General features: G+C 36.0%; 2 protein-coding genes across 3 annotated transcripts; both read left to right on the top strand.

Moving 5' to 3' along the window:
- The first annotated feature begins 281 nt into the window (after nt 1-281).
- LOC121172320 (olfactory receptor 10AG1-like) lies at nt 282-1507 on the top strand. Of its 2 annotated transcripts, XM_041004175.1 has the most exons (2): nt 282-309; nt 576-1507. In XM_041004175.1, exons 1-2 carry the CDS (start codon nt 288-290, stop codon nt 1505-1507), a joined length of 954 nt encoding a protein of 317 aa, XP_040860109.1. In that variant the 5' UTR covers nt 282-287. The 2 variants fall into 2 exon arrangements, with proteins under 2 accessions (XP_040860109.1, XP_040860108.1); XM_041004174.1 differs by lacking the exon at nt 282-309 and having other exon boundaries at nt 539-1507.
- Nucleotides 1508-9410: 7903 nt separating this feature from the next.
- On the top strand, nt 9411-10343 carry LOC121172244 (olfactory receptor 5W2-like). The gene has a single exon (XM_041004098.1). The coding sequence runs from the start codon at nt 9411-9413 to the stop codon at nt 10341-10343; it is 933 nt and encodes a 310-aa protein (XP_040860032.1).
- Nucleotides 10344-17865: the final 7522 nt, after the last annotated feature.

Here is a 17865-nt window from a genome sequence, read left to right as displayed (position 1 = left end):
ATTGGACTAGTGCTTATTTATTTACCAAAGAATCATATATTTAAAATTTATAATATAGTTTGTAAAATATGCTGAATATCAATAGGAGATCATAATCTAAATGTGAAAATAGGAATCAGCATAATAAGGATGAAACATCATAGTCTAATTCCTTTTCATCCATATACAGAGAGAAAGAGAGAAATAAAGAGTGTATAGAATAGGAAATCAATAGAATAAAATAGTGAACACATCCATAACTTAAGAGAAGAAGAGTTGACCTGTCACTGCTATGACTGTGCATTCAAATGAATAACAAATTTAAGATAATACTATCTCATCATCAGAGACTAAGAACCACTTGTCTTAAGAGAATTTTTTTTTCATATGAATGCATCTGGTAAAGCTAAAAATGCACCATTCCATTATCTGACCAAATAGAAATTACATGATGCTTTCATTATCTGGAACTGCAAAAATCAAGCAAACATAAAGAAAAGAAAGATATGACAACAATTACACCTAAGAAATCAAAATCACAATGCCATGACTTATTTCAATTTTATCATTTCCACAGATGAAACAAGAATTACGTGCAGAAGACAACATCTCCGCAGTGATGCAATTTGTCCTCCTGGGATTTTCTGATCTTCCAAACTTCCAAATCTTGCTATTCATGGTGTTCTCCATCATTTACATGGTTATATTAGTTGGAAACACTCTCATCATAATAATAACCAGGCTTGACAATGAACTACAGAAGCCCATGTACTTTTTCCTGCAAAATTTTTCCTATTTAGAAATCTGCTATGTTTCTGTCATCCTCCCTAGAATTCTGTTCAACCTCTGGACTCAGGATAGAAGCATTTCTCTGCTGGACTGTGCCACCCAAATGTGCTTCTTCCTTATGCTGGGAACTGCTGAGTGTTTCCTCCTGGCTGTGATGTCCTATGACCGCTATGTGGCCATTTGTAGCCCTCTGCACTACCCGGTGGTCATGAACCACAAGATGTGTGTTCAGCTGGCCCTGGGCTCCTGGGTCACCGGAATCCCAGTCCAGATAGGACAAACTTGGCAAATATTCTCTTTGCCTTTCTGTAATTCAAACCACATTGACCACTTCTTCTGTGACATACCCCCCATTCTCAAGCTAGCCTGCGGTGACACTTTTGTGCATGAGGTTTCTGTGTATATAGTAGTAATGTTGGTTGCTGCAATTCCTTTTATGCTGATACTTGCTTCTTACAGCAAAATCATCTGTACCATCCTGAGGCTGCCAACAGCCAAAGGGAGAGCTAAGGCCTTCTCCACGTGTTCTTCCCACCTGCTGGTGGTGGTTTTATTCTTTGGCTCTGGTACCATTACTTACTTCAGACCAAAATCTAATCATTCTGCAGGAATTGACAAACTACTCTCTCTTTTCTACACTGTTGTGACTCCAATGTTTAACCCCATGATATACAGCTTTAGGAATAAGGATGTGATGGCAGCACTGAAAAAAATTATTCTTAAAAAGGTAGCATTATGATTTTACTTCATATAGACATAACAAAACCAAGTCAAATATCCACATTCCTCCCCTGAGAAGCAGATCATTCCTAGCTCGCTGCCTGTTTTACTATTTTGAAAACTTACCTGAATATGACATGAATAATTGCTAAGCAAATGTGTTAACCTTCAATGCCCAGTCCGTAAAGAATAATTATTTCCTAAGATAAGACATTCACCACATTTACCTGAATAATTTTCTAAATATGATAACTTGTATTTATTAGGATTCTTTGATTTTTACTATATATGCATTTTCTCAATAGCATTTGCTTACTCGTTGTTAACTGATCAAGTGATTAAGTAAACAGATGGGTAAATATTGGGGTGCCATATATCATATTCTTGGAAAAGTCAAGATCTTACAGCATCAGTAAGCAGTTGTGGATCTGTTTAACCAGCTATACACTAATTTGAAAGATCTCTATTAGCAACATAAAAGGAAAATATTACGTATTCAATCATTTTTCCAATGAATTATGTACATAAAGATGATACAAGCCAATGTCTCTACCTAGGTGAACACATTTAGCTTTCCACATATTGTTACCTACACTGATCTAATGCTTCAGGAATAAGTTTAAATTATGCCATTGTTCTCAACTACACTCCACGTGGCTAATCTGCACATTTTAGATTTCCAAAGTGTGTATACATCTGTTTAAAATGTAAAGAAAGTGTGGCTGTATATTTTTACAATTTCCTAAAGTCCATATAGTTGTATTTATATTACAATCCCTAATCTGGCATATATTAAGTCCCTCTTCATTGTCTGATTTTATATCGTTGAACTAACATTATCAAGAAAAGAGATAATTAACCAGTGCAACCCCACTGTCCATCCTTTCAAATCTATATTCTCAAATAAGAAACTTCATTTTTTAAAGGATTTATTTATTTTTATTGGAGAGGCAGATTTGCAGAGGAGAAACAGAGCAAAAAATCTTTCAACAATTAGCTCACACATCAAATTTCCTCAACAGCCATAGGTGAGCCAACCTGGAGCCAGGAACTAGGAGTCTATTCCAGGTCTCGAGCACAGGCACAGGGTCCCAAGAATGTGAGCCACCCTCTGCTGTTTTTTTTTTTAAGATTTTATTTTTTTATTATTTTTTTGTTGGAAAGGCAGATATACAGAGAGGAGAGACAGAGAGGAAGATCTTCCATCCGATGATTCACTCCCCAAGTGAGCGCAACGGCCGATCCGAAGCCAGGAGCCTCTTCTGGGTCTCCCACGCGGGTGCAGGGTCCCAAAGCTTTGGGCTGTCCTGGACTGCTTTCCCGGGCCACAGGCAGGGAGCTGGAAGGGAAGCGGGGATGCCGGGATAGAACCGGCGCCCATATGGGATCCCAGGGCGTGCAAGGCGAGGACCTTAACCACTGCGCCATCTCTCCGGGCCCCGAAAATCTCTTTTTGTCTGTTCTAGGGTCTTGTGGCTTTAGATGCCCACTGGCTTGTGACTGATGAGATTTCTCTATCTACAATGACAAGAAACTGGAAAACAATTGTCAAGGAGAAATTGTAGTTAAGGCTGTGTTCATGCACAATTCTTGGGTGAATCACTAGTTACGTTTTGTAGGGCACTATTTGAGAGAGAGAGAGAGAGCGAGAGAGAGAGAAACTGCACAACATCCTTCACCAGAAGAGAAAACCTACTTCCTTGCACATTGAAATAATTTAAATTCATTAGCCTCGTATGTTTGATTTTCAAATGTGAGCTGTAAGTGAAGTAGATCTATTGAAAACATGTCTGAATTTCCACATTTATTGCAGTGCCGTTAATAATATCTGAAAAACAGAAAAATACCACAGTGTCTAACAGCAAATGAATTGATTAAAGAAATACCTACTTATATTCCCAGAGGAAAACCGTTCAACCACAAACAAAATGACATCTTAATATTGGCCTGGAATTCAAGGTCATTCTAGTTGTAAAGGTGCCCACCTGATGCATTCATGTGCAATCAGGCACTCACTGTGGTAGCAGGAAAAGCCACATCCTGGGATACCCTATCCATCTGGGTGCCCGTCCATGCCTAGCTGCTCCACTGCTGATACAGCCCCCTAGCGATGAGATGTAGCTCCTGACTTGTGACTTCCGCAGAGTCAAGTCTTGGCTCGGGTTCCATGTGGTCACTGCAGCCATGTGGGGAGTGAATTATTGCAATTAATTGTCTTTGTTTCTCCCCACATTCCTCTGTCTCCCTGAGAATCTGATTTCATGTAAATAAGTAAATCCTGAAAAAAAGAAAAGTTGACATCACAGATTGAGACTAGAATGGTGATTGCCAGAGGCTGAAGTTTGTAGGGGGAGGGAAGGATGGAAAAAGCATGACTAATGTTAATCCCAGGGCCTATGGAACTGTATCTTAAAATGATAATAGTAATTATAAAAAGAAGTAAAATTTTAAAAATAAAAAAGAACAAATTGTTTTTGTAAGTTCATGATATATAATCAGTAAGATGATAGAATTGTAACTATATCAAAATTAGTGTTACAATTAAAATATGTACATATCCTTCCATGTATCAAATAAGATATTTTGATGATTTATAAAATGCTAATGTTGTGATAGATGTGGTAGAGGTCAAACATATATCAATAAGTATATTCATTTTAGTGAGTCAATTTTTGACAGGATTGATAAACCCTGAACCCTTTATTACCAAATTGTATTTACAACTGATATTTTCTTGCATCTTCTTCCATTCAGCAATATTAATGCTACATCATACATTTTTCAAAGGATAGAATATATTTTGTTATGCCAACCCATCAAATGTCAATAGAGAAATCACACATGAAAAATAAATACTGGACTGAGAAAAAGTAATTGTTCTGTCTTTCATTGTAACATGTAGTCTAAAATTCATCTGTGATAATGCACACATCTTTTCTTTATATCATTATTATCCTTGTAAGTTAGTCCTCTCTCCAAGACATCGCCTTGTCTTTGGTGCACAAATAGCTAAACAAAATCAAGCACTGCTTCTCTCAAGAAAAAAACTGTGCTCTGGTAGAAATAGTCATTTATCAAATGAATAAGGTAAAACTCAATGAACTATGGTGATTAGTAAAACATGAAATGCATCCCTCAAAGTTTATATTTGAGCCTGATTCTTTTTTAAATTTTTAAAAATTTTAATCTGAAAATTAAATTAAAGAAAGCAGAGATAGAGGACTTTCATGCCCTGTCCCTCTCTCCAGATGTTACAATACCCAGAGCTGAGTTGATCTGAAGCCAGGAACCAGGAGCTTTTTCTGGAATTCCTTCCTGATGGATTCCAACACCTGACTCCTCCTTTGCTCTTTCCCAGGGCACAAGCAGAGAACTGCACTGGAAGCAGAGCCACTGAGACACAAACTAGGGTCTCACTGTCAATACCACAGTTGGAGGATTAATTGCTGCACCTCATGCCAGTCAATGAGCTAGACTTCTTTATTTCATTTTTCCCATAGTTTATGTATCTATTCACACTATAGCACAGCATCATGATTATATCAAATCAATCACCCTTTCCAACAAAACGATATTTCTGATGTTGAATTCTAAAACAAACAAACAAAAAAAGAAATAACACAAAATAGAACCTGTATCTATAAGAAGTTTTACCTTGGTCATTAAATTTATTCTATGGGTGTTCTAGTTTGGCCTTACTTCATATATTACATCTCTACCTGCTTGAGAGTGTGACTTTTAGCAATTTATAATACAATTACTCCATTAAGTCACATGTAAAATGGGAAAATGTAGTACCTGTATCATAGATAATGACAAATTAGCTGAGGTAATAAAAAAAAGCACTAAGAATAGCACCAGCACAATTTGAAGCAGTTGAGATTTGTGTGGAATATGCTACCTTAACTGTTTTCTGACTTTTCATCCACCCCTGAGAGCTGAGTTCTGGCAGTCCTGCTAAGTTAGTGAGGCCACCTTGTCCTTCCAGCCACCATGATGATGACCTACAGGGACCTCTTTAGTCATGCTGACATGCTCTCTGATATTTACGAGAGCAGGAGATCCTGAGCAGGAGATCCTACCTGGAAGGGTATCTCATGGTTTATGGCTGAAAATGACTCTGGGGGTGAAGATAATGAAAATACAGCAATCACTGGTGTTGATGCTGTCATGAGTTGTCATTTAAAAGAAACCAATCTCTCTCTCTTTGTCCCTTTTCTCCTCATTCCTTCCCTCCCCTCTTCCCTTGTGTTTTTTCATTGATTTGAAAAAGAGTGACAAAGGAAGTGGGAGTTGGAAACATTTTCCAAAGAGCAGGTTCACTGATCAAATGGCTTTAACAGCCCAGGCTGTTGTCAGTCTAGAGCAAAGAACCAGACACTACATTCAAGTCTCTACATGGGTGGTAGGAATCCAAGAACTCGGGGGATATTTTCTTCTGTTTTCCAGAAAACCAGCAGGCAACTGGTTAGAAAGTCAATGGAGCCAGGAATCAAAAGAGAACTCCAATAAAGGATATGAGCATCTTAAACATCAGCTCATCCAGCTGTGTCACAATATCCACCCCCACACTCCAATCCCCATGCCCATGCACGCGCATCTGTACATTCTGATTAGGTTACATTTCAGATTTATTTAGCCCCAGCGTATTAGCCTTGGTAATACATAACAACATAATGTCATTAGGTACACTGCATCTTAACATTGGTTTTCATACTTCGATTAGATGTGTAATAAACAAGCATCTATTAGTGATTATAACCATATTAAGTGACATCAAGGTACATTGTAACATGTTATTTGTGCCACCTCACTACCATTTTATGTTCAATAACCCTATCACCTAAATTGATATCACTTAGGAGAAAATATAACAATTTCTAGCTAATGTAAGAAGTAAATTAAACCAATGGTTTTCAAGGTAGAAAAGAAATCCAAATTGAACCATTTGGGTTAGCATTCAGATGGGTGAAATCTTGACTCAGCTATGTCAGCTTACTAAAAGCCATTAAAATGTTATCATCTGTTTACTTTGAGGATATCCAGCTTCTTAAGGAAAAAAAAAATCTATGAATCATTCTTAAATACATAAACCTCATACATATATTCTATCTTCATTGGATAATCCACAATATCTACATATTTCAATCTTTTCCTCACTGTTACTTATACATCCTAAAAACAGTGACAACAAATATTTGTTTAGGTATGTGATTATCTTTGAAAATTATTTTACTAGTACCATGGATTTTTTTTCAAATCCACAAATTTTATTTCTAAAGGTTAACTTTAGAACAGGCATTCTTACATGAACAACTTGTATGTAATCACTAGGAATGTTCTAAGTGTGGACAACATGACATAGTCAGAAATCAAGGAAATAAGAATGGATGGTTAGTGAATCAGAGTGTTGCAATGATGGTGATATAACCACTTTTAAATTAAGTATTGATATGAGTGCTCATAGCATTATTGTTTGTACAAACCCAAATCCAGGAACAATGCTGATGCTCAGCTGTTGAATCAATAACAAGATGTATGTCATCAAAAGAAGAAGTTGTGACACATGTGACACCATGGATGCAACTGGAAGACAGTATACTAAATAAAACAAAGCATCTGCTTAAGTAATGAATAATCCATAATGTTATAGGTCAAAAAGTAACTTAAAATTGGGCCCGGCGCGGTGGCGCAAGTGGTTAAAAGGTCCTTGCCTTGCACGCCCAGGATCCCATATGGGCGCCGGTTCTAATCCCGGCATCCCCGCTTCCCTTCCAGCTCACTGCCTGTGGCCTGGGAAAGCAGTTGAGGACGGCCCAAAGCTTTGGGAACCTACACCCGCGTGGGAGACCCTTGGGGAGTGAATCATCGGACGGAAGATCTTCCTCTCTGTCTCTCCTCTCTGTATATCCGCCTTTCCAATAAAAAAATAATAAAAATAAATCTTTAAAAAAAAAGTAACTTAAAATTCTCCAATGTCAGGAGAAATGGATAAAGTTACAAGATTGCTAATGCACATGTGCTGGTGTAAACTCTTCTGGAAGTAGTTAGGACTAAGTCATAGATATCAGATTAATAAACAGTTTTTACCATGACATAGATCAATTGCATAGCCACAATGAAGAGTTAAAGTCCTAACTTTCCAAGAAGTTTTGACACAGTCACATGGGAAAATACAGAAGCAGAAGGTAATTAATGATACTGTTGTAAAACACCAGCACCTAAGGGAAATAGCTTCGGATATAGAAATCCCAAATGCTACTCAGTAAAATAAAATATCATCGACCTTGAATGCAAGTACAAATTACCAGCTCATATCAGGTAGGTTTCTCAGATTCAATTATAAAAAATATATGATTTAAAATACAACACTTTTTAAAAAAATGAATAATTTATGAATGAAATCTTTTACACTAATTTGCTTAGTTCAATATAGATTGAAGATTTTGGATACAAATTATAATTTGATGCTGTAACTAAGCACAACTGACTGAAATTATTGGTGACCACAATAGTACATTTTAATAATTTTATTTTAATCTAGGTTCATGAGGATTGTTTTATTCTTTTGCTTATGCTATGAATTAAAGGGGGGGTGTTAATTTATATGTAATTAAACTATCATATTACAAGGAAGAATATGCGAAATAACTTAAGTCCACATGAACTACATGCCATGCCTGATTTGGACCTCAAAAATTGATTCAGAAAATATTCGTCACTGACATTTCAATTAAAAACCACTATTTGGCATGGGCATTTGCAAATGTGTTTCACACGTACAGATACATGGGAACCAAGGAAAGAAACCTATATATCTTGAGACTATCTACATGTTTCACTATAAAAGTTCATTCAAACTCCAATGCAAGGAGCTGCCATTTGAGACTCACATAACCCACCCTGCAGTGTATAAGTTGCATAACTATATTCTAACTCCAGCTTCTTGATAATAAGGACTCTGGGAAGGCTAAGCAATGGAACCGGATTCTTGGTCTTCTGCCACCTACACAGGAGACCTGGACTGACTTGCCAGAGCCTGGCTCTATTCTCAATCCAGCCACAGCTCTAGTGCAGGCATTCTGGAAGTGAACTCCTAGCTGACAGCTTCTTGGCTTATCTTCTCGGTCTCTTTCTGTTTCTGTGCATCTCAATAAATACCCTTTGTGAAAAGTCAAGTATATATTAAATTGAGGTGGGTCTACGGTGAACACTTCCTTTTGGCTTTTCAGGAGACTTCATGCTAGGAAACCAGATCCCTGAGAAGTGGCAGTAAACACTGTGTTAAATACATTACATATTGGTGCAAGAGGATTATGGCACTTAGTTCATATGCCATGTATAATTGCAAACAACATTGACTGGGAACAAATACAATAATTTTCCTATACTATTTTGCATTTTGTAAATTTTTCTCAACACATTTAGAGTGCAGTACAACTTTCATAGTACAATATTATTTAAATCTGAATAAACTAGTGACATAGCAATTTTCTTGTTAATTTAACTACTGCAAACATATCAAATATTTTCTGTGACTAATAGTTTGTGTTTTTCTTGCATAGTGTTTGGTGATTAGTGAAATGGCAATACGCTGATAATACGAGTTATTCTCTTTCAGATATAAGATGTAAAGCAAAGAGAAATGAAGGCTTTCATAGAGACTCACAATTAATGAATGACATCTAGATTTCAAAGATTCCAATTAGCAGTCTCATTGGGTTTCCTTTTTGCAATTATCAACTACGCTGACAGCTACAGAGTAAGACATGACAGAATATTTTTGCTGTAGCTTAAAATCAATATTGCAGGCACATGTGGTATTTTACTTATTGATATTTTGTAAATGCATGGAAATTAACTATCTGTCTGCCACTGCTTTATCAATTGTTTAGAAGTTAAACAAGAATTAAGAAGAAAGAATGCAGAGAGGAAACTGCTCCTCCTTGACAAAATTCATATTTTTGGGAATCACTACCAACAATGAATCAAAGATAACACTTTTCGCCATGTTTCTGCTAGTCTATCTCATAAATTTCCTGGCAAATCTCGGAATGATCACTTTAATCAGACTGGATCCCCGGCTGCACACCCCAATGTACTTTTTCCTCAGTCACCTCTCATTCTGTGACCTCTGCTACTCCACTGCAGTTGGACCCAAGATGCTCATGGACATATTTGCTATAGACAAGTCAATTCCCTTCTATGGCTGTGCTCTGCAATTCCTGATCTTCTGTATCTTTGCAGACTCAGAGTGTCTGCTGCTGGCAGTGATGGCCTTTGATAGGTACCAGGCCATCAGCAACCCTTTGCTCTACACAGTCAACATGTCCAACAAGGTGTGTTCCCTGCTCATGGCTGGGGTTTACCTGGTGGGAGTGACAGACGCATTGATACACACAACATTGGCATTTCGCTTGTGTTTCTGTGGCTCTAATGAGATCAATCACTTCTTCTGTGACTTGCCCCCTCTGTTCATTCTGTCTTGTTCTGACATACAACTCAATGAGTTGGCATTATTCACTGTGTTTGGATTCATTGAACTGAGTACTGTCTCAGGAGTTCTTGTCTCTTACTGTTACATCATCTTATCAGTCTTAAAGATGCCCTCTGCTGAGGGGAGGCTCAAAGCTTTCTCCACCTGCACCTCCCACTTAACTGCAGTTGCCATTTTCCAGGGAACTATACTCTTCATGTACTTCAGACCAAGTTCTTCCTACTCTCTAGATCAAGACAAGATGACGTCACTGTTTTACACCTTAGTGATCCCCATGCTGAACCCTCTGATCTACAGCCTTCGGAACAAGGATGTGAAACAAGCTTTAGTAAAACTAAAATATAAAATCTGTTCTTAAAAACTTACATAAATACACATGCATATTCATAGTGACTGATTCGTGAAATTTATATTGCCTGTTGGAGAAAGATTAAATTATAACAGGCAGTTTAATAAAGTGAAAAATTTACTGGACATGGTTAGTAAATATGACATTTCTGAAACATTTCATGCTGAAGTATAACTCTTTAGTGTCAGGAGCATTCCATATGGAAGACATCCTAACTATTAAGTATTGTGAATTTTATTTTCACTGTCATTATTTCTATTGTACTTAAATTTAGTAATCAACAATTGCATGTTGGGATACCTTTGTTGCTTTGTATCTTATGACATTCTCAGAATGAAACTGAGTAATTTTAATCATTGTCACATATTTCCTGAATGGATTGAATAATGAAAATAATTCATTATTTCTAAGAGATTTACAATGCTTAAAAGAAAACAGGGAGATAAGTTGTTTGCTGCCATTTGGCCAGTCAACCAAGCAGACGATACACCTTTATCTTTCTCTCTCTCTCTCTTTCTCTCTCTCTTTCTCTCTCTCTCTCTTTCTCTCTCTGTTTCTCTCTCTCTGTCCTCTGCATAAATCTGATCTGCCTTTCCGATATAAATAAGTACAGGCCATATGATCCAGCAACCCTACTATATATAGCGTATACCTGTCATACAATTTAATCTCCCACAGAGAAATCAGACTCCAGTGTTTGCTGAAGCACTATTCACAATACCTAAAAATGGAAACAACTTAAGTTGCTATCCATTGCTGAAAAAATAAAGAAAATGGGTCTGTATATATAGTCAAATAGTACTCTGTCTTAAAAAGAATGAAATCATGTCATCCACATCGCACATAATATGCAAAGTCATTATGTGAGTGACATGAGGAGGTAGGAAAAGGGAGGATATGAGTAAGGGTTGATTAATAACTACCTAGATGTGGCTAGATTGGAATAAAAACCTCTGCATTCCATTTCACTTTAATGTAATTGAATTTAGTACTAATTTACTGAATATTTATCTGTTAAAATAAATTAGAAGATATTTTGGATATTTTTCATCATAAAAAATTAGTAATAAAGATTTTAAAATTAATGCCAGTTGTCTTAGTGGTGAAAGATTTATTTATCCTGACTGGAGGTTATGTAATGCATGTACACACATCATACCTTAGATAATAAATATAAGTGTCTAATTTTCTGTATTAAAACTGAATAATATAAAATCATTTCAAATTACTAATTTCTGTGATATTACCTTGATGAAATCTCCATCCCACTAGAAATCAAGTGGAAAATAACAATAAAGAAAGGAAACCTCTGCTCTGGGCCTCCACCCTCTATAATGACCAACAAGGTTCCTCCTAAACCCCCTCTCCCCCTACACACACACACTCATATACACACACTAATAGGATGAGATAAGCAAAGAACAATAAAGAAAGATAGGTCATCAAGGACTCACACATGTCCTATTAGATGGAACACAAAGGACAAGTACGCATCAGCAAGGTATGAGAGATTTCTCTGCAACAACCCCCAAACTCGTTGCGCAACTCAATTGATGAGGTGGCATTGAAATAGTTGCAGGAGGTAGTCAAGAGCTTACATGTAATTTTAACATATTGTCTACTCAATACTATGTCAGATATCACATGTTTGCCTTGATTTAACCTGTAATTTTTGCTTGGTTGTTTGTTATTTTTTGAACCTGTCATTGATACTGTCTCAACCCAGATGTTTTGAAGAATTGAACTTGCATTATTTTTTAACATATTATTCACTAAATACTATGTCAATTAATTCCATAACGTTGTATATTGATGCTGATGTTTTGTTGGGGATTTTAACTGACCAGAACTTTACTCTGTTAGCTCTACCTTCAGACCAGAGAAGGTCTTCCCAAGAGGCCACTGAACTGGACAATAAGACGCTGGACTTTATGCTAGGTATATGCTTGCAATGAAGGAATCTCAACTGAACTTGAACTGTGGTTATGCAGCAAGGTGGAGGAATCCACTATGGGGGGAGCGGTATGGGAGGGGTGGGGGGAATCCCCAGTGCTTATAAACCTGTATCACATAATACAATGTTAATAACAAATAAAAAAATTTTTTTGAAAAAAAAAAGAGATGAAGAAAGTTACATTCAATGCAGGAAGGTTGATTGATTCTGGAAGGTGCTGGGGTAGGAAAATTTTAATGGGCTTTTAAATAAATATTTAGTGAAATTTGAATATGATCTATATGTTGAATAACATTAAATTCATGTTGGTTTTTCTTAAAAAAAAAAAAAGAAAGAAAGAAAACCAATAGGAAGCACACATGTGACAGACAGGAAGCTCAACTCCCAGGTGACGTTCCAGAAAAGGAAAGACATCGTCAGGCCTTCTAAGCTCATGGGCAGCTACATGCCAAACACATCATATTTATCCTTGTCCTCAAGTTCACATTTGGTCTAATCACAATTCATTACATGATGAGTCATACACTCGATAGGGGTATATACTGTACACTCTGCAGTGTCAAACAATGGGAGACATTTAATGAATGCAGAAATATTTCCACGCAAGCGTACCTTTTTTTTTGTTTGACAAATTACAAAATAGCAATTAGGATACAACCAACACAGAAAGCTTTTACCCAGTATGCCTAAAATCTGTGGGGCGTTGATTTTTACTGTCTCTACACCCTGCAATTCTACAATACAACTGTCTTCCAGTATAGCACCTTTGTATTCCAGTGTTAACCATGTTCAGGTTTTTCAATTTGATCAAATGAACACATATTTCTACAGCAACTAATGATCAGGACTGAATTTGTGCCTTAGATAAAAATGATTTGGGTTTTCATCGTGGTGTAGCATGTAGTAGCCACATCCCATGCATGGATGGTGCCGTTTTGCGTTACTGCTGTTCCACTTTCAATCTAGTTCTCTGATACCATGCCTGGGAATGTAGCAGAGGATGCCCAAAGCATCCTCTCTCTCCCTGTCTTTGTAAATCTTACATTCAACTATGATATGAATCTTTTAAAAATGATTTAGATGATCTTTCTGACTGCCATGATATCTAAAATTAAGAAAATGACTACTTTTATAAATAAGCACTTTTTATGTTTATGGAAGAGTTGTACGTGTATGCTTCATCTTCCTGCTAAATCATGGCTTAAGTAAAATTGTGCTTAAATTAATGTTTAAGAGGGCAAAATAGGCATAGATAATTATATGCATCCTAGATACTCAATGAAAAATAAACACAAAAAATTGCACTATGCCTCTGAATTTTGCTGCAAATTTAGTAACTCTGTAGGAATGTGCTGGAAATTTTGAAAACATAGTCATAGAAGAAAAAGTAATAAATTTACAAAAGACTACAATACTTCCCTCAGTGGGATATAGAAAACACAAATAATTACACACAAAATGCTCATCAATATTAACCATTGAAATTAATTCCAAATGAGATAATGTTACACATTAAATTGGCTAAAACCTAACGTGAGAAAAATCACACAATGCTTTAAAGCCAAATCAATGAGTGAACCTATACTAGGGAAAATTGCAATTTTGAACGTGTAGGCATAGCACTTCTAATATTCACTTATTCAACAATTTCTAGAAATACTCTCACATATACTTATTTTCTTAAGAATATTTTAGTTTCATGAAAAAGTAAGATTTACAGGGGGAAGGAGGTTTTGCAAAGAGAAGTATCTTCCTTCCTCCCCAGATGACCGCAATGGCTGGAGCTGAGTTAAACTGAAACCAGGAGCCAAAGGCAGAAGCTAGAAGCTTCTGGGTCTCCTGCGCAGGTTTAGGGTCCCAGAGCTTGAGCCATTCTCTACTGCTTTACCAGGAAACAAGCAGGGAGATGGATGAGAATTGTAGCGACCAGGACTTGAACCAGAGCCCAAATGGGATCCTGAGACATACAAGACAAGGCTTTACCCACAGAATCATCATCCTGGGCCAATACATTTATTCTTTTCACTATTAATAGAATAAGTATTTTCAGTTGTACTCTCCATGTGTGTCAGTATGTATTATACAGGCGTGACAGACATTTATTCTATTATTTTATAATGACTACAATGAGCGCTTAGTTATCAAATATTAATAAAAGGAATTACGGCTGTCAAAAAAAGGGGGAAAGCTAAATTAACCTAAGTAAGCCTTTTACCGTCTTGGAGATTTTAGATTAGTGTTGAAGATGAGCGGAATTTCATGCCGCTCTACAACTCTTACATCTGAATGGTCTGTGAGAGAGAAATAAGTGTTTATCTAACTTAAGATCCTGTATGACACAATTTTAAAGAAATATCAGTATTTATTTAATCAGGATGTAGTTTCTTTTTCTGGCATGTTGAATGCTTATATTTCTAAGGGTCATAAAAAAGGGAACAAGGGTTGTGACTATAAAGGAGTAGTAGACTCAGTATATTTGTTTGTTATACCAAACTCTTTGAATGGCAGGTAGAGTGGCTTAGCTCAATTAGTAGATTACATGGGAAGGGATTTGATCCCCGGGGCCAAAAATATATATATATGTAGGCAATTACTGGTGCTTACAATAGAATATGTGAGAGAAGACAGTCATGTAAAAATACACTGGCTACATAGAAGTATAGTATATTGTCTAATATAAAATATCTTGCTCATTTTTCTTTTTTTTTTTTTTTTTTAGTCAATGAAGGTAAGTGTTATATTTATCCTCAGGCATAACAGGTAAGGATAAACCCGTTTGTCCAATATGGACTTATGAACTCATTACTAAAGGCTTGCAAGCAAGGAATGCTTACCTACACAAATTATTCTAAAATTAATATTGTATTATCATTTCAATTTCAAAACTGTTGATTCAGATAGCTTCTGTGATTTTGATGCCTTAATTATTGTAAAATTAAATGACAGCAAAAAGAAAAAATGTTTTCTTCACATAATGAGCCTATGCATTGAATGTTATCATCACTCTTATTGGTTTTAATTTTAACATTTATTTAGTGATTAATATGTATTATGTTCACCTTTACACATTTTATATTCACTAAGTCTAGGTACAGTATCTCATAAAATTGCCTTTGTGCAATAAAACTGACAATATATTCACATTATTGAAAAGCATTTATATCCAACCCTGTTAGTAGCAAACCACTTTCTTCTTTGCTATGCACTCTATGTATTAGTTCTAGAGTAAATGAAATTGAATATTAGATAAATAAAGTAACAGTAACATTTACTACAATAACAAGCTGAAAAAGAGGCATAGATCTGATGGCATATTCACTTATATTGGTAAGGTCATTATTGACTACTGTTTATTGTTTGGTTTTTTGTGTGTGTGGATTTTGTTTTTATTGATTACATTGCATTATGTGACAGTTTTATAGGCACTGGGGTTACCCCCATCCCTCCCCAAACCCTCACCCTATGGTGGACTCCTCCGCCCTGTTGAATTACTACAGTTCAAATTCAGTTGAGATTCTTTCATTGCAAGCATTATTGTTTGTTTTTATGTTCATAGAAACACAGAGAAGTTGAAAAACTGCAGTTACAATCCCATATGAAAAGCTTATAATTACGGAGGACTGCTTAATATCATAAATAACTCAATTTTTCATCTGGAATATTGAGCAAGTTAATTGTGTGTATATATTTAGCTTTCATTTTTTCATATAAAATCCTCAAGACACCCAGGGTCTGCACAGGCTCTTGCTACTGTCCCATTCATGTATAACATGTAAAGCTGAAATTCAAGCCAACGTCCACATTGAACACTCCTAAAATATGTTTATGGAAGTATCTTCTCCTTATACTGAGTTAATCTAAATGATTTAACACATAAATCAAAGCCATTTAATCCATAATAAGGGGGAACTGTACTTTAGCATGCGTGATTGACAACATCAGCATCCCTGAAGACCCCACTCTCCTACACCAGTCCCACAAACAGAAGCACATGTTCCAATCCACCCACACATCCAGAGAGAGCATACTTAATGTACAACACAGGCTAGATGCAAATAGCCATTCATTCCAAGAAAGAACTAAACTGGCCTGCAATTTATTGAAGTGCTTGATCAATCTTGTAGGAAAAAATGTATTATACAATGCATACAAACAACGTATTTAAACTATCAAGATCAATTTATGTTCTAACACATAAGCAAGCATACACACACAAAGAAACACATGGGAAATGACTGAATAAATAATAGAAAAATAGAATAATAATAACTACTCAGGACATGTGGTAAAATATCAGCCACCACTTGGTGTGGATATCCCCTACACAATATGAGTCTTCACATGTGTGCATTCTAGGTAGAACTGCTTTCTCAAGCATAGAATTCAAATCCAAGTGGCTCCTAGCTCTTGAGCATTCCTGAAGAGGAAGAGGGGTTCGATGTTTGCTTTCTCATCATTATACACTATAAATACACATTATGACAGCTGATTTTATAAATGCTACATAGAAGCGGAAGTCTAGTTTTAACATGTAAAGCAACAAGCCTAGCACAGTAGCCTAGCAGCTAAAGTCCTCACCTTGTGCAGGATCCCATATCGGCACCTGTTCTAATACCAATGGCACCACTTCCCATCCAGCTCCCTGCTTGTTTCAGGGGAAGGCAGTCCAGGATGGCCCAAAGTCTTGGGACCCTCTACCTGTGTGGGAGACCTGGAAACAGCTCCTGGCTTCTGGCTTCACATAGGTGCAGCTCTAACCATTGCAGCTGCGTTGAGAGAGAATAACTGAACAGAAGGTCTTCCTCTCAGTCTCTCCTTCTCTCTGCATGTTGGACTTTCAATAAAAATAAATAAATCTTAAGAAAAAAAAACAAAGCAACATCACATGAGGAGTTTGAAAATGCTCATGGAACTTAGACTTTTTTTAATAAAACTTTTTTCACAAACCATTTTTAAATCAATGCATAATATATTCTAATTTATCTGATTACTATTAGTATAGATATCTGATTATGTACTGTGTTAGAGTAATCTGATTATTAACATTTTAATAGTAAAATTATTCAGATATGTAGAATGTCAAGATTAATAAAATCTAAAATAATTTTTAAAAACCCTATTTGGTATAAAACTTTATCCTCCTCCCTGAAATGAATTCAAATGTTTTATGAGCTATCCATTTGCAGAGTGAATTTTTAAACATGAATTGATAGTAGCTAAAACACAAATCAGAAATTACTTGGAAAGAGCACAACAACATTAAGGATCATTACTAACTTAAACAGGGGTTCAGATTTTGAGATTTTGATTATTTACATGAATAGAATTGTAAATAGCACATTTCATCATGTGAAGCAAAATGTAACTCTTGGAAGAAAATATATTAATTTTTTATAGATAGAATTAGAAATGAAAAAAATGTTACAAAGAAAATTACATGTATTAGAGAATCAGAAAATTATACATTCTTATTTTAAAAGGTGGAAAAATGAGGTACATCGTCTTTGTTTAGACTGAACAAAGAAAAATCGAAGAACAGGAACGTAATTTGTACTTCCGATTCAATTGTTTCTACAG

The sequence above is a fragment of the Ochotona curzoniae genome, unplaced genomic scaffold (assembly GCF_017591425.1).
Source record: "Ochotona curzoniae isolate NIBS_2020 unplaced genomic scaffold, NIBS_Ocur_1.0 scaffold_3171, whole genome shotgun sequence".
In the NCBI taxonomy this organism is placed as follows: Eukaryota; Metazoa; Chordata; class Mammalia; order Lagomorpha; family Ochotonidae; genus Ochotona; species Ochotona curzoniae.
This window is presented reverse-complemented; position numbering and strand designations above follow the sequence as displayed.